Source organism: Polypterus senegalus, chromosome 1 (genome assembly GCF_016835505.1).
Source record: "Polypterus senegalus isolate Bchr_013 chromosome 1, ASM1683550v1, whole genome shotgun sequence".
NCBI lineage: Eukaryota > Metazoa > Chordata > Cladistia > Polypteriformes > Polypteridae > Polypterus > Polypterus senegalus.
The window spans coordinates 204,326,345-204,342,023 of record NC_053154.1 but is presented as its reverse complement, the minus strand read 5'-3'; the positions used below and the strand labels follow the sequence as shown (position 1 = coordinate 204,342,023).

Below are 15,679 nucleotides of genomic sequence, written 5' to 3'. Positions count from 1 at the left end.
TAATTAAAAACCAGTAGTACTAGTGCTTCTGTAGTTGAATGAATGTAAATAGGTGTTTGGGTGTTGCTCCTGCCTTTTATCACATGTTTCCTGAGTTTGAATTGAATCAGTTTAGATGACAGTATAGCAAAGAAATAGATTTTGTTTTTTCTTTTTTTATTTTTCATACCCAAAGAAATTTTTATTTAATACGACTGTTATCAAAAGCTTCCTTCTTTTAATCCCTGTATTCTGTAATAACAGTGTATTTATTATTTATTCTCTACAATCTATTATCTGTGACATTGATTATTGCAAATGATGATATGACAGATATTAGACATAAAGAGTATTTCTTTTTGTTTTTGTGAGATTTATCTTATACTAAAGGATAAAAAGCCTCACTGTTACTGTTTGGGTTCTCGGGTACATCTGGGCCTTTAAGTGGAAACTATCCTGGGAAGAAAGCATTTATGAATGATAATAAAAGCAAATTTAGGAGTAAAAAACTAAATAAAACAAAACACCTGTTTTTCCTAAGATGAAGATGAACAGGTGTTCAATGCTGCTTTCATCACTGGTTAAGGAAACATTTCGGACAAGTTTTCAAAGTGAGCTTGTGACATTAAACATGCTGTAAATTGTGAGTCTGCATCAGTGTGAGATGACATATCAATGCCAGTACCCTGAGGTGACAAAACAGCAACATCCACATCCTGCAGTGAAAGCATCATGACATAAGAAATGACATGCATATTTGTGTAATAAATTCACAGTCTTTTCATGACTGCTATCTGTTCATTGCCATTTTCATGCATAATTATTTTTTAATGCATAAGCTTTTAATGTATTTTAAAAAAGAAAATAAAAAATAAATAAGATGTCCGTTCTTTCATTATAATGTGAAATATAAAACCATATTTTGAAGTATACTATTTTATTAACAAACCTTCATGAGAATAAACAAGCTAATCTGACACCCTGCCCAGAAGGTATTGTGAAAATTGTATGCTAGTTTTAAGAAACTATATAAAAATAGCATAATATTCTGAAACCCACTTAATCCAGTTTCTAAATTGTGGGGAGACAAACAATAGAACAGCGTTATTGGTTATAAGGATCCATTCAACCCCACCCATAATCACACCCACCCTAGATTAGCCTTTTAAAGTTTTATCTGGGTTACGTTATAATAAAGCCCACACTGATATGAGAAAAATGTGAAAATTTCACATAGACAGCAGTCGGGTGAGGGATGTCACAAATATGCAGCACTGAAGGGACATGCTTTTCTTCATATTAAGTAACTGCCGTCAATCTGTTAATTGGCTGCTGCAATACTGTGCATTGATTGTTTTATATACTATTTTAAAACAGAATATTTATGTGCATCCATCTGTTTGAAAATAAATGATAGATCATCTCAAAGTAAATGATTCTTTTAACAGCATGTGCCATCACATGGTAATACAAAATACACAAGCTGGGTAGAACAATAAAATCTCAGCAAATACAAAAAGGCAGCAATACCCAATCCCAGAAGGAGCTTTCTAGTATATTTGCTAGATTTTTAACAGAAAGTAACAAGAGAAGTTGTACAAATCAGTTTCAGCTGCAAAGCAAGATGCATTGCAATAGTGACAGAGTAAGAGTAAGAGGGAGAACAAAACAAAAGGTACTATGCATGGGAAGCAAAGTTACACTATATATGGTAACTATAAAGTAACAAAAAAATAAACTGATAAACATTGAGTAGCACATTCAATGCCAACAATCCAAGGTTATATACTGTATTATGCTGTACAAAAGTAGCAGTAGTTTTTGAGCATATAGAAGGGATTGTAAGGACGGCATTTCAAAATCCATAAATAAAAGATAGGTATTTATTCATGATCTGAACATTAAGACAAAATTAGTTTCCAGAATCGATCCAGGTAGAGTATCCTTAGCTGTATTCTATGTGTACCTTTCATGATTGCCACATTTATCTTATTATTTTTGAGTTTGTTCAGTGTGTACTTTAAGCGTTTAATGATGTGACGGATTACTTGTGAGTTGTAATCAGTTAACTTGTTGTGTCATAACTTTGTAAGAGAGGTTGTAATAATCTTGAGATTAATTACTTTTTAATACAGAGTCCTACACTGTCCCAGTAAAGGCAAAGAGGCTTCTCGTTCATTCTTTGATTGCAGTGAGCACTTCTGCAGATGTCTGTCCAAATATCCACTAATTTTGTAACTGTTGTATACAGTTCAGGGTCATAGGTTAAATCTCACTCACATCCAGAATTAGGCATATAGGACTCTGGGATGTGGGAGGCAACTGTGCACTGGCAGTGCTAAAAACAGATGAAGCAAGTAAAACTCATGGCAAATATTAATGGAAGTTGCTGTTTGGCTTGTCTGTACCAGTGATGAAATGAGCTGGTCCACTTGTTAATACTAAAATAAAATGAATTTAGTGTTTCAATGTTTTGAAGCACAAAGCACCTCTCCCTATTAATACTACAGTAGAGTCTCGCTTATCCTACCTTCGGTTATCAAACATTCCGTATTATCCGACGTCCCACCGCATTAAAAAAAAACGCATCAATCGGCATCAAGAACTGCAAGTTGCAAGCGTGAACGTAGTCTATTTTTTGTTGCTCCCGACGCAGCTAATTACAATGGAACCTCGGTTTGTGAGCATAATTCGTTCTGGAAATGTGCTCACAGTCCAAAGCACTCGTACGGTGCGAATTTCCCCATAAGAAATAATAGAAACTCAGATGATTCATTCCACAACCCAAAACTATTCATATAAAATGATTAATACAAACTATAAAGTAAAAATACATAAAGCAAATTAACCTGCACTTTACCTTTGAAAAGAATCATGGCTGGTGTGCGTGAGTTTCTAAACTCTTGTGGGATTCCACCCAACGGGACGACACGCAGAAGAGTGTCCCAAAGGAATCACGTCTCCTAGCACTGTAGCAGTTCGCTATAAAAGCCAATCCGAAAAGATCGCGGACATGCTATAAGCACCTGCCGTCGATGGGTGATACAAGGAACATTATAAATGTGCAGGGCACAGTATTACTTTCCCCCCCGACCCTGTCCGAGTGGCGTGTCTGTGTATAGGAGAATGGCAAATCCCGCTATAATAAATAACGGCGCTGTTTCAAGCTTAATAAAGCTGGTGTTGCTAAAAGTACTGAGACTCAGCTTCGAGTTTTCGGGTCTGACGTTTATTAGGCTTTTTCTTAACACCTGCCATTATCCAACATTTTCACTTATCCGACGTTCTGCCGGCCCATTTATGTCGGATAAACGAGACTCTACTGTACTTGTACTGTGTTAATAGAAATGTGTAATCTGCAAAACTGCATACCTGTTTGCTGAATACAAATATGAAAATGCTAAATTTGTGTTGTTTTTTTAAGGCAAAATGGTGTTTCTGAGTATAACCCATAAAATACAATGACTGTAGTAAAAACACATTAGTCATATATTTGAACTGTTTGAGAATAATTGACTACAGATAACATCAGTCCAGTTAATATTCTAATTCTATACTTGTACAAAGGCTAAACAATATCAAAGTCAAATCACTCATAAAAGGTACTCTAAAGACAGTTCAACAAAAAACTGTTCTACAAGAGTTCTGAAATAAGGGATTCATGAAAAGGTGACACAAGTGATTTCACACAATAATCCTTCAAGTTTGCACAAGTGTAAAATAGGAGGCATAGATTTGGACAGCTAAATCACCAGAAGTCTGTGACATTTGAAATTTTAAATTATTTGACTCATCCGTTAATTACTTTTTAGTTTTTTTTTAAACTTCCAATGATAGAAAATTAAACCTTAAAACCAAATTTGAAAAGCATGTGGTTAGAAAACCAGTTTTAAAGAACATGTTTAAATGAAAATGCATTGAATTATCTTGCAATTCACTTATTCAACAGTATAGGTATAATAATGTTTGAATTTTTTATTTTTAGTGTTGATTCTAAGCAGTACTTTTCAGTTACTGGAGAGGTAATGTCAAAGATTAAATTTAGAATGTACACATGACAAGATAAATCAGGTAGTTCAATCATGATGATATCATGCTTTATGAACCATATACTGAAATCCGTCCAAGAATATAAGCCCACCACCCCCTTATTGTTACATTAAGGGAATCCCCATGTCTCTTGCACAGTAAAATTAAAGCCCTGCATTTTATTTTGTTATTTAAAAATGCCAATATCATTTTACTTAAGTGATAGTTGTGTAACAACTTGATGGGTTTACCAGCATTTTAAAGCTGTTTTTACTGTTAGTATTTATATATTTTGATTTTCTTAGAAAATGTTACCATGTTGTTTACTTGAATGGAAGTACTTTTAATAAAAAAAACAGTTGAATAAGATTTCTGTTTATGCCATGGTATTGTACAGGTATTGAGTATCATAAAATTTAGCTGGTATTGGTATTAAATACAAAAAACTTTGGCATCATGACATGCCTATTTAGGATCAACAGTGCACTCATCCATTTAAATATCAGAATGCTTTACTGGAGACCCAGTTTCATGTCTTATTTTAAAGAGTGTGGAAGTGGCTACAAGTTAATGTTCCAGAGAAGCCCACAAGCTTTATGTGTTAACCTTTGAAAGCTCCTTTACCACATGATTGTCTGGCTGCCTTGATAATTTGCTTTGCTGGAAAAAGCATTTTGGGCAAAATCAAGTCATCGCAGTGGAGAGGAGTAAGACGGAGATCTCTTGACAGGCATCCCTGAAGGGACTTTTTAAGTGGCTCGCGGCTTGTAAGTGTGGGTTTTAATGTCTTCTTAAGTGATTTCATGCCAGAAAAAACAACTAGTATTGCTGCCTTGTGGCTCATTTTTTGCCATTGGACAGTAGGCATAAAAATAGTGTTTTTTTTTTTTTGACATGCGGCCTGTAATGTGTCACATTTGGCATTACTTGGAAAATGTTCTTTGTTTAAAAGGGTATTTATGTAAGGAAGACTGAAAAATGTTTCGTCCAGACAAAAAAAAAAAGAAAGACACTTACTCTTTGCTGAACAGTGTTTGATTTGTGGAAAAGTGTTTAGAATGTCTCCACCATAAGCCTGTCTGTGGAGTTTTTTTGTATGTGCATCTCCTCAATATTGGTAGTGCAAAGGTCAAAAGAGGAATTACATAAACCTGTTTGTTAGTAACTGAATATAAATACTTAGGAACTTACCTAGATAACAGTCTTAACTGGAATACAAATACAAAAAAAATTATTCTCTAAATTCAACCAGCGCTTATTTCTCCTCCATAAACTCAAACTATTTAAAGTAGACATGGACCTCATGTTGTCCTTTTATCGCAGTATGATCCAGTCTGTGATCACTTTCAGTTTCATTGCCTGGTTTAATAGTCTGACAAACCAAAACTCAAAAAAGCTCCAGCAGATTCCGAAGTATGCAGCTAAAGTTATTGGGGTTGATATAAATGATTTGACTAGTGTGTGTCAGAGGGCAATGTTAAAGAAACTGGAAATCATCTCAACTGATGACAGTCATCCATTACATGTATAGCTAGAAGTTCAGTAAATCAGGAAGGATAGTCACTTTGATAACCCACACAAATCGCTCCAGGACCTCCTTTCATCCTAGTGCCATACGACTTTTGAATAAGAAATATCGGAGATAATGATTAAGGTTTTGATATATATCCTGTAACCTTCTTTTTTTGTGTAAATATGTATTATCTAACTGCCTTACCTTAACCTTTCTTGTTTCTATTTGTCTGTTTTATTTCATTCTGTCTGCTATTAGATGCAACTGAGAAGGCAAATTTCATGTTTTCTTGTGTAAACATGACTAAATAAAGAAACCTTAAATCTTGTTACTAAATTGATAGTAAAACTGTCATAAAAATTAGCATGACTATAACTTTTGCATACTAAAAATCTTTTTAAAAACTAACACAGACTAACACTGTGTCCATCTATTGACCTGCCCTTAAGAGGCATTGAAAGTAGATGTTAATTTGTTGGCCTTATCTTCATATTATTAGTTTAATTATTTAGGGTTTATCATAAGCTTGCAGGAGATGGTTGGCTTAGGTTTCTTTATCCTATCCTGCCTTGATGGTTTTTTAAAGGAAGGGAAGAAATACTGAAGTTAGTTAGATGTATGTTTTTATTGTATAACAGTAAAAAAAAGAGCAGCTCACTACTCAAAATGGGCGCGATCATAATCGAAATAGCGACCTTTTGATTACAGGTCAGCAGTTCTTACCGCTGTGCCAACAAAGCTATCATGCCAATGTTGTCCCTTAGCTGATTTCTTTTTCTACTGTTATATTCTTGAGTAAATGCAGACTTGTTTTGCTATACTTGTACCTTTTGTGACGGTGTTTATATGATATTTGGACTTCAGTTTTCACACATTATACACTTCATGTGTACATTTTGTCAGTTATTACTAAAATATGAAAAATGTTTCTTTTTTAGTTACATGTTCAAAGATTCCTGCCTTGCACTTCATCCTTCAATTGAAGCAGATCGTTTTTGACATGGAAAACACATGAAATGTATGTATTCCAAATGGCAATGTATTATTTACCCTATACAACTCCAGGCACCACACATGCAGAAAAGGAGCCTTGGTTTGAGCTGGGAGAATGTTTTTGCCCCAGATTAGCTCCGGCTGTGGGGGGAATGGGATAGCAGGCTGCTTGTGCTGATAGACCCATTTAGCTGATGGAGAGGTGCGAAGGGATTTAAGGTGGACTGGGATTACAAGTTTTTTCATAGGCTTCAGGAATTCTAGTGTTAAGACAGTGATTGGAATAATAACTAGTAATCACAGTCAACTACAGTAGTTTCAGTTATAAGAAGTTAACATTATTCAGGACACAACTTCTAGAAGTACAGGACAGTGGAATTGCTGTTGGACATCAAAAGAGATGAATACGGTCTTACCTGTTTTTTCCATTTAACTGGATTATTAAAAAATTACTTTAGACCCCGGTGTGTTATTTTTTAAAATTTTATATTGTGTTTTTTAAAATTATAATAAACAAATATAAATATAATAATCCTGGAAAAATGTTTGTAAGGTTTTTAGAACTATTGGTAATGCTGCAGCGACATGGTGGCGCAGTGGTAGCGCTGCTGCCTCACAGTTAGGAGACCTGGGTTCACTTCCCGGATCCTCCCTGCGCAGAGTTTGAGTGTTCTCCCAGTGTCTGCGTGGGTTTCCTCCAGGTGCTCTGGTTTACTCCCACAGTCCAAAGACATGCAGGTTAGGTGGATTGGCGATTCTAAATTGTCCCTAGTGTGTGCTTGGTGTGCGTGTGTGTGCCCTGCGGTGGGCTGGCGCCCTGCCCGGGATTTGTTTCCTGCCTTGCACCCTGTGTTGGCTGGGATTGGATCCAGCAGACCCCCGTGACCCTGTAGTTAGGATATAGCGGGTTGGATAATGGATGGTTGGATAGGTAGTGCTACATTGATTGTGCCTAAATAAAATGTTATCTTTATCTAAGTTATAATAATAAAGACAATCAGAGTATGTAACTAACAAAAAATAAATTATACCATTCATCATTTAGAGTCTTTAGTGGAAATAGCAAAAAGAATGTGTGGGATAGTCTTAACAGTTAAAAGGGTCAAATGAGTCAGATACTTCAGTCAATTAAATCATATTAACATGTGACTTTTGTGATCTGTTTGGCATAAAAAGCTGATAGTTTGGTTGTCATAGAGTGCTGCTTCACAGAACAGATTTATACAAGTAAATTATACAAAAAACCCCACCCAAAACAAAATAAGCATGTAATGACCTCATTACTTTATTGGCAAAACTATCTCTATCACTTCATAGTTAGGCAAATAGTACAGAATTGCTGGAAATTGAACACCATTGCTACTCTTTTCAGTAGTGACTGTCTAAAAATATGGCATTTTAACTGTGAACCATCCTGGTCTAGAAAGCTTTTAGTGAAGAGCCAAAAGAAATTACAATAAACTTTATAAAATCTGCTTTATTGAGGCCTAATGTAGATTTACTTTTTAAACTATTATCAGAGACACTGTTTCAGTCTATACATATGTTTTAGTATTTTTACAGTGGAGATGATTTCAAGTCGTCTTCTTCTTTTGGCTGTTCCCGTTAGGGGTTACCACAGCGGATCATCTTCTTTCATATCTTTCTGCCCTCTTCATCTTGTTCTGTTACACCCATCACCTGCATGTCCTCTCTCACCACATCTATAAACGTTCGCTTAGGCCTTCCTCTTTTCATCTTCCCTGACAGTTCTATCCTTAGCATCCTTCTCCCAATATACCCAGCATCTCTCCTCTGCACATGTCCAAACCAAGGCAATCTCGCCTCTCTGACTGTCTCCTAACCGTCCAATTTGAGCTGACCCTTCTAATGTACTCATTTCTAATCCTATCCATCCTCGTCACACCCAGTGCAAATCTTAGAATAAACATCTAATCAGGATTTTTGTTTGGATTATCTCTGGACAGAACAGAAACCAGTGAATCGTTAGACCTGGAAGCATGCATGACAATATATTTAAATTTGAACATCAATTCTTGCTAGGCCTTCAGTACTATCAATGGCATTAGATAGAAGAAACAATTTTTTATGCCCACCTGTTCAGAAACTTTAATACATTTCTTTACTATAGTTTGAAGCTGTATTGCTTGTTTGCCTGTCAGTGAAACATGCTAAACCCTCTATCTTTGATTTGAAGTCCCAAAAATGACCTTTGTAATAAAAAGCAATCTTCCTCTTCTTGAATGTTACTTTTTAAATTATTAGTTTCATTGACAGGTTACTTTATATGTTTTAAAGGAAATTGGTATTTGCAGCATTAGTTGGCTTAAAACTTCTGGGGCCTCGTGTATAACGCTGTGCGAAGAATTCACACTATAACATGTGTCGCATGTGGCTGGGGGTGGAGCCCAGCCGGGATGCCGAGGGGGCTGGAGGAGGGCTGGTGCCTCCTCCCGACCACGAGGGGGTGACCGCCCTGGTTTTGTTGGCGGCCTCGGGCAGTTGGCTTGGAAGCCCAACCCTGTAGGGGCCCGTGGCCACCGCCAGGCGGTGCCCCGATGCCTGAAGAACACTGGAGCCCAGTACTTCCACCACCCCCGAAAGTGCTGGGGGCAAGAAGGATGGGGACACCCAGAGGGCTTCTGGGTGTGCAGCCGGCACTTCCGCCACACGGGGGCGTGTCCGCGGAGGAATGCCGGGAAGCAGCTGGAGCCCATCCGGGGTGCTATAAAAGGGGCCGCCTCCTAAGAGTCGAGAGCGGAAGTCGGGTGGAAGAGGATGGATCTGGAGAGAGGACTGGAGGTGGCCAGAAGAAAGGCACTAGGGACTGTGTAAGAGGCCCGGACTTTTGGGGAATTGGTGCTGGAGGCACTGGGTTGTGCACTGGACTTTGTAAATATTGTATATAGTTGTGGTGAATAAATGTGTGTTGGTTGGAACAAACGATGTCTGTCTTTCTGTGTCCGGGGCCAGTTGCACAGTGGCGTAGTCGGCAGGATGCTCTGCCTGATACAAGGCAGGGACCTGCTTCAAAATATCAGTCTGTGGATGGCCCGGTGCAGCAGCGAACCCCACACACTTGCCGCGGGAGCGTCGCGTGCACATGTTTAATTATTAACAATATGGATTATTTAAATGAAGTTAAAGTTTTATCTGTATAATATAATAAACATATTTTGCTGCATTTCATCTTACAAATGATATCGTCGTCATATGTAAATATGCGCTTTATAAAGTGGCTCAGATTGTGCAATATTTTAACTGTATCATAAGTTTACAGTGACGTAATTGTACTTATAAGTACAAAGCATTCTACAAGGAGCAATTGATGGACTGATTGAGTACGTTTATAGTTCTTGGGATGAAACTGTTTCTGAACCGCGAGGAAAGGCTCTGAAGCGTTTGCCGTATGAGATCAGTTCAATAGACAGCATGGCTGAGGCAGTGTGTGCTTGATACTGTGCACCGATAATTCTCTTTCCAGTCAGCTGCTGTAGAGCTATGATTCCCCACTCAGATACAGTGATATAAATACTCTGAGTGGTGCAGTGAGAGTAATATGGAAAATGATGATCTGCTGTGGCAACCCCTAATGGGAGCAGCTGAAAGAAAATAGAAAAAGGTGCAGTGAGAGTAACAACGCTAAAGCAGCTATAGTATTTAGAATAGTTTGACCATTCTGTGGACCATTATATTGTTACAGGTTAATTACAATTAGATGCATTAAACTAATAAACAGTATGCAGTTAATTTCAGTGTATTTATAAAGTTGTGTCAGGGATGTGGATCTAAAAAAGAAAGGGAAACCACACTGGAAAAATAGCACTGCTTTGATGCTGGGTGCCGCCAGTTTGCAAAACGGAGCAGAGAACTTGCGAACACCAGGGTTGGAGCTACCGTGAAAATGTGCGTGGCTTTATGCCAAGTTTAGGTTTTATACATTGCGATTTGAACGTGGAAACGTTTGTACGCAGCATTTTTGTGCATGTGCACCGTTTATACATGAGGCCCCTGGTTTTTGAATTGAAAATATGAATTCTGTTACTGTTTCTGTTTTGTAGGCTTATATAATGGGTGTACTTGGTTTTGTTGCAGGCTCCCAATTATGCTTCAGCATATTTTGCTGAGGTGTAACAATGCAAATGTGTTTTTTCCATAACTCTCCTTTTAAGATAATCCCTTTTAGTGATACTAGTTACTGACAAAACAGGCATTGGTTTGTTGAAACCATTTCATTCTTGCAAGCTGTAGCCATATTCTGCAGGGATGACTTGATTCTGTGTCTAATGAAGTTCGTTTTTAGTTTTACCAGGAAAATAGCCACATGTTAATGATGTGCTAACTAATTGGTTGACAGTGTAAGTAATGGCGGTTTAGCCTATCTGGTTTGTGTAACACATTGAGCTCTGCTTCAGTGCTGTCTTTTCAACACTACAAGTTTATAATAGGTAACAGCATAATCCTCTTTAATAGAACCCTTGTGTACGTTCAGGTGTCCGTGTGTGTGTGTGTGTGTCTTCTGGTAAAGTTGCCATGCGCAGGGCCGCACGTGTCTCCATGTGCATTCCCTGTGCAGTTAGAGAGAGAGAGAGAAAGAGAGAGACAGACACACACTCAGGCGCACGAGAGAGAGAGAGAGACACACACAGGCGCATGAGAGAGAGACACACACATACACACACAGGCCCGTGAGACAGACACACACACACAGGCATGTGCATGCATTGTTGCAATGTTACTTTTCTTGGTTGTTTATTAAATTACGGATTTTTCAAATATTAATTTTTTTCCCTGTGCTTAAAACTCATAAAAAAAAAAAGTGTTTTTAACGAGCGGTTCGTAGCGCTATAGCGCGAACTCTTACATTGTTAATTTTCTTTGTTGTTCAAGGTTTTCTTAGTGTTTTTCAATGTTTTTACATTTAGTTTACTATTACGCTGTGCATTATATGGTATCATTAACTATATTTGTGCTTAAAAACTTAAAAAAATATATATTTACATACAGTTCGTATGGTCTGGAACTGATTAATTGTATTTACATAGAATCCTATGGTGGAAATTACTTCGGTTCATGACCAAATCGGGTTTCGACCAGAGTTTTAGAGCGAATTCTGGATTGTGAACCAAGGTTCCACTGTATTACTGTCAGAGAAAATTATGCGCATTTTACGGAAATACAAACCAGTATTACAGCGACAGAAAATTAAAGGCACACAATACAGTGACGCATAATTATCAGCCACATACAAGGTACCCTTGCCATTTAATATAGACTGTTCCTACTAATGTTTATGCACTACTGTTCTAGCGCCCGGGCTTAATGTATAGCATATTTATATTTTCTGATCTTTCCTTTTTTTGTGTTGGAATACTCACATTTCCACTGTGATGTACAGTACTACATGAAATCAGGAAGACATGCAGGGTAATCATTAGGGGTTGGCAGATCTCATCTTGCACCATCCATTTCAGGGTTCATAATTCCTTAACACTAGAATTACCAGAGCCTACGAAAAAACTCATAAATCCGTCCCACCTTAAATCGCTTCTTAAAATCGTTCACAAATCTCCACCAGCGTCTTTTGTCATCTAAATGTGCTGATAAAAATCAGGCTGCAAGCAGCCGGCTATTCCATGCCCCCACCGACTTAGAACGTGCACAAACTTCTCCCAGCTCATGCCTTGATTGATTTTCTGGGATTGAAGTTGAGTTTTAGAGTGGAAATAATAGATTGTTGTTTGGAACACACACATTTCATGTCTGTTCCGTTTCTACAGTAATCTGTGTAAACACATTGTTAAAACAGAAACGTTTTTTATATTCTACTAGTAGATGAGAAAATGTAGGCATAAACTATATAATGTATGAAGCCTGAAGTATCAAAGAAATACTTTCACAAAAGCTACAAATCTAATACAACAATTGCGCTTTTATTAAAAAATATAACTGCAGAAACAAAAAATCGCCTTAACAATGCGACATTGACACCCGTTTATTATGACTTCCTCCGTGGCGCAATAGAATCAGCTGCCGACTGGGAATCAAAAGGTCGCGAGTTCGATCCTGCACCACTCCGTTTTGAGAAGTAAACTGCTCTTAGTCTTACTATTTTAGAATAAAAGCATACATTTGATTTCAGTCTGTAACAGCCGGTGTAATTTATGATACTAGTAAAGGTTAGCTTTTTTTTTTTTTTTAGTCAGTTTTATTATCTCAGCTGCATTCACGAGCCCAAACACACCCCACCCCCACATCTGACACTGCTGTTTTCAGATAGACACGTTTACAGAGGTAAACTCAGCTCCCTTCTACATCGGAGCAAGAATGCACATACTATTGCTTGCATACTAAAGTGTCAGCAGGCACTTTTCGTGGCATTACACACATTTTTGAGCATGCCCTCTGCGCACTAATTGTGACTTTAGGCTTTAGGAAGTAAGTTAATAAATAAAGGTAAATCGTGTCATAAAATGATTTCTTCAAAACGTTGAATGTTATTTATTTGGCACGGACATGTCTGCATGCACTTTTTGTGGCATTACACGATGTTGCTGTTTCAAGCTGAATAAAGCTGGTGTTGTTAAAGTACTGAGACTCGGCTTCGTGTTTTAGGGCACAAGATGGGGACTCGCACTTCCACGCACACACACACAGTCACAATGCTGTAGTAAACAGTATACGCTCGTACAGATGTTAACTATATGAGTGAGGCACACAGACTCAGACGGAAAATAGGAGACGATTGCCCTCAGGAGAAGATAAGAGGAGAGAGAGACACACACACACACACATACACACACGCCAGCGAGATAAGGAGAGAGAGACACGGGCAAGCGAGAGAGAGAGAGAGAGAAGAACCATCAGCCCAGTTGTGATCACATCACGCTCAGCAGACAAAATGTATCCATACTACTGTGCAAGACATTGCTCGTTTATCAAGTCAAAATGTATTAAAAAACTAGCAAAATACCCACGCTTCGCAGCGGAGAAGTAGTGTGTTAAAGAAGTAATGAAATAGAAAAGGAAACATTTTGAAAATAACGTAATATTATTGTCAATGTAATTGTTTTGTCACTGTTATGAGTGTTGCTGTCATATATATATATATATATATATATATATATATACACACACACAGACACACGTACGTACATATACACACTCATATATATACCCTTTTGGGTGCGAGCAGCTGTTGCTGGGGGTGCCAGAATCCATCGAGGAAGAAAAATGAGAAACATTTGTACAAAATCTTAATTTATCTATCCATTCCTAAATAATTAAATGGGCAGGCTATTTCGTATCAGTGCAACACGCTGCTTGTTAAAACGGATGACTCCCGCTCTTACGTGCACTTAGTGCTGCATGGGTATTATGAACTATCGTATCTGTTCAAGTTCTATTTAAATTTTAAATATAAGTAATTTTTATTTAGTCGACAGAAATATGTTTGGTAGGAATGTAAGTTAAATTTAGTCATTATTGCATACATTTTTCTTCACCAACGAAATTTAAAGACTAAATTCAACTTACATTGCTACCAAAGATATTTCTGTTGACTAAATAGAACCTACTTATATCCAAATAGAACTTGAAAAGATATATTTTTTCGAATCTGATCACGCATTGTAGAGCAACTTGACGCACACCACATCGAGCCTGCGAGCTATTGAGCTGTCGCCTGTCTGCTTCAATAAGTGACCCTCGCTTCGCTCTTACTTTTTTACCGTTCATTGAATCATGGGTAGTCGCGAAAAAATTATAAAATGGAAGGAGGATTACACTGAGTAAGACTTTACCAAAACAATTATTGATAGCGAATAAAGTATCCATTATTCATAAAGCTTCAATTGGTGATCTGTTTTTCTGTGTTAACCTCATATTTTTTCATACTTCTTCTCAAACCAAGGGGGTTTGAGGGTAAAATGAATTGGGAAGCGCTGATTTGTATATATTGAATATATTGAAATAGTTTTACTGTCAAATAATGCAAACAATACGCGGCACGTGTTTCGCCCTAATTCTGGGCTCATCAGGCGTACAAACTCACTGCACCACCTGTCGGGAATCGAACCTCGAACATCCGCGTGAGAGGCAAAGCCTCTCGTGTTGCGCCACGGCGTGTGGTTCATTTATTTGACAGTATGTAGATTTGGAGAGATTTTATATATATATATATATATATATATATATATATATATGTAATTATAGATTACTCCTGTAGCCACAATAAATGCCTTTATTGAATAGATAAACCGGTGTGAACAAGTTCCTTTCTACTGCAGCCACAGCCGCGACATCACATAAAAAACATCAACAATAACTCATAAATTTGCAATATTATTTAGCAAAATCGCAACATTTTACTCACCAAAAATTCGGATTATTTGTAAACAAAATCCATCGTCCTCTATTTCTCACAAACAGTTCAATTACTCTGTCGTACGGATTATCTGTGCTCTTCAGTTCCATCAAAACATCCCTTTCTATTGCATTCGAAGCTAATGCTGAAATGCGAACCCGCCCTATGGTATTTCTGGCATAAGTTTGAATTCGCTTTAGGGCTGAAAATGTCCGCTCGACAGAAGCAGTGTAGACGGGAATGCCCACCGCCAAATAGACCAATGTGAACAGCTGCCCCATGCTCTCATTCAGATTTTTCTGATGAAGTAAGTCAAGGAGATCAGTGGGAGATTTTCCAAAAAAATCATTCATGGCATACATTACAGTCAGCTCTGTTTTTAGCCGAGACAGATCAAAAAGTGCTCCGTGGCTCTTGTGTTAAACTGCAGAAGGCTGCATGCGTGAAATTTGTCTTGTATTCCCGAAACTTCTGGGGCTCAAGGAGCGTGACAAACACCAGGTTTTTGTGGTCTTGAAATCTGGTCTGTGTCTGGCAAATAATATTGTCCAGAATCCTGCCATGAAGTTGGCCGTAGTGCGCATGGCGATCTTTCGCTCAGAGCGTTTGCGGTGCGTTCAGTGGCCTCTTAGAGTTCCTCATATCGACTTCTACCCAATCAATGGGTCTGAATATGGTGACGTTGCCACACGTCTGCTAGAGGGCCCTACTGACACCAACTCAAAATCTGATTGGTTGAAGCAACAGGTTAATCGACATTTATTCTGTGTTAGAGTGCCTAGACAATGGATTGTGAAAGC

The 15,679-nt window shown here is 37.9% G+C and overlaps 1 protein-coding gene across 3 annotated transcripts in view; it reads left to right on the top strand.

Annotated features, from left to right (window-relative positions):
• smad10a (SMAD family member 10a) overlaps window positions 1–15,679 on the top strand; it is a 138,544-nt gene that overhangs the window by 8,858 nt on the left and 114,007 nt on the right. For 2 of the 3 annotated variants that reach the window (XM_039767631.1, XM_039767622.1), the window contains exon 2: window positions 6,460–6,539. The exons of the other annotated variant lie outside the window; for it this stretch is intronic. In XM_039767631.1, the coding sequence (XP_039623565.1) occupies window positions 6,533–6,539 (7 nt within the window). In that variant the 5' untranslated portion in view covers window positions 6,460–6,532. The remainder of the gene's footprint in view (window positions 1–6,459; window positions 6,540–15,679) is intronic. 3 annotated transcript variants of the gene reach the window in all.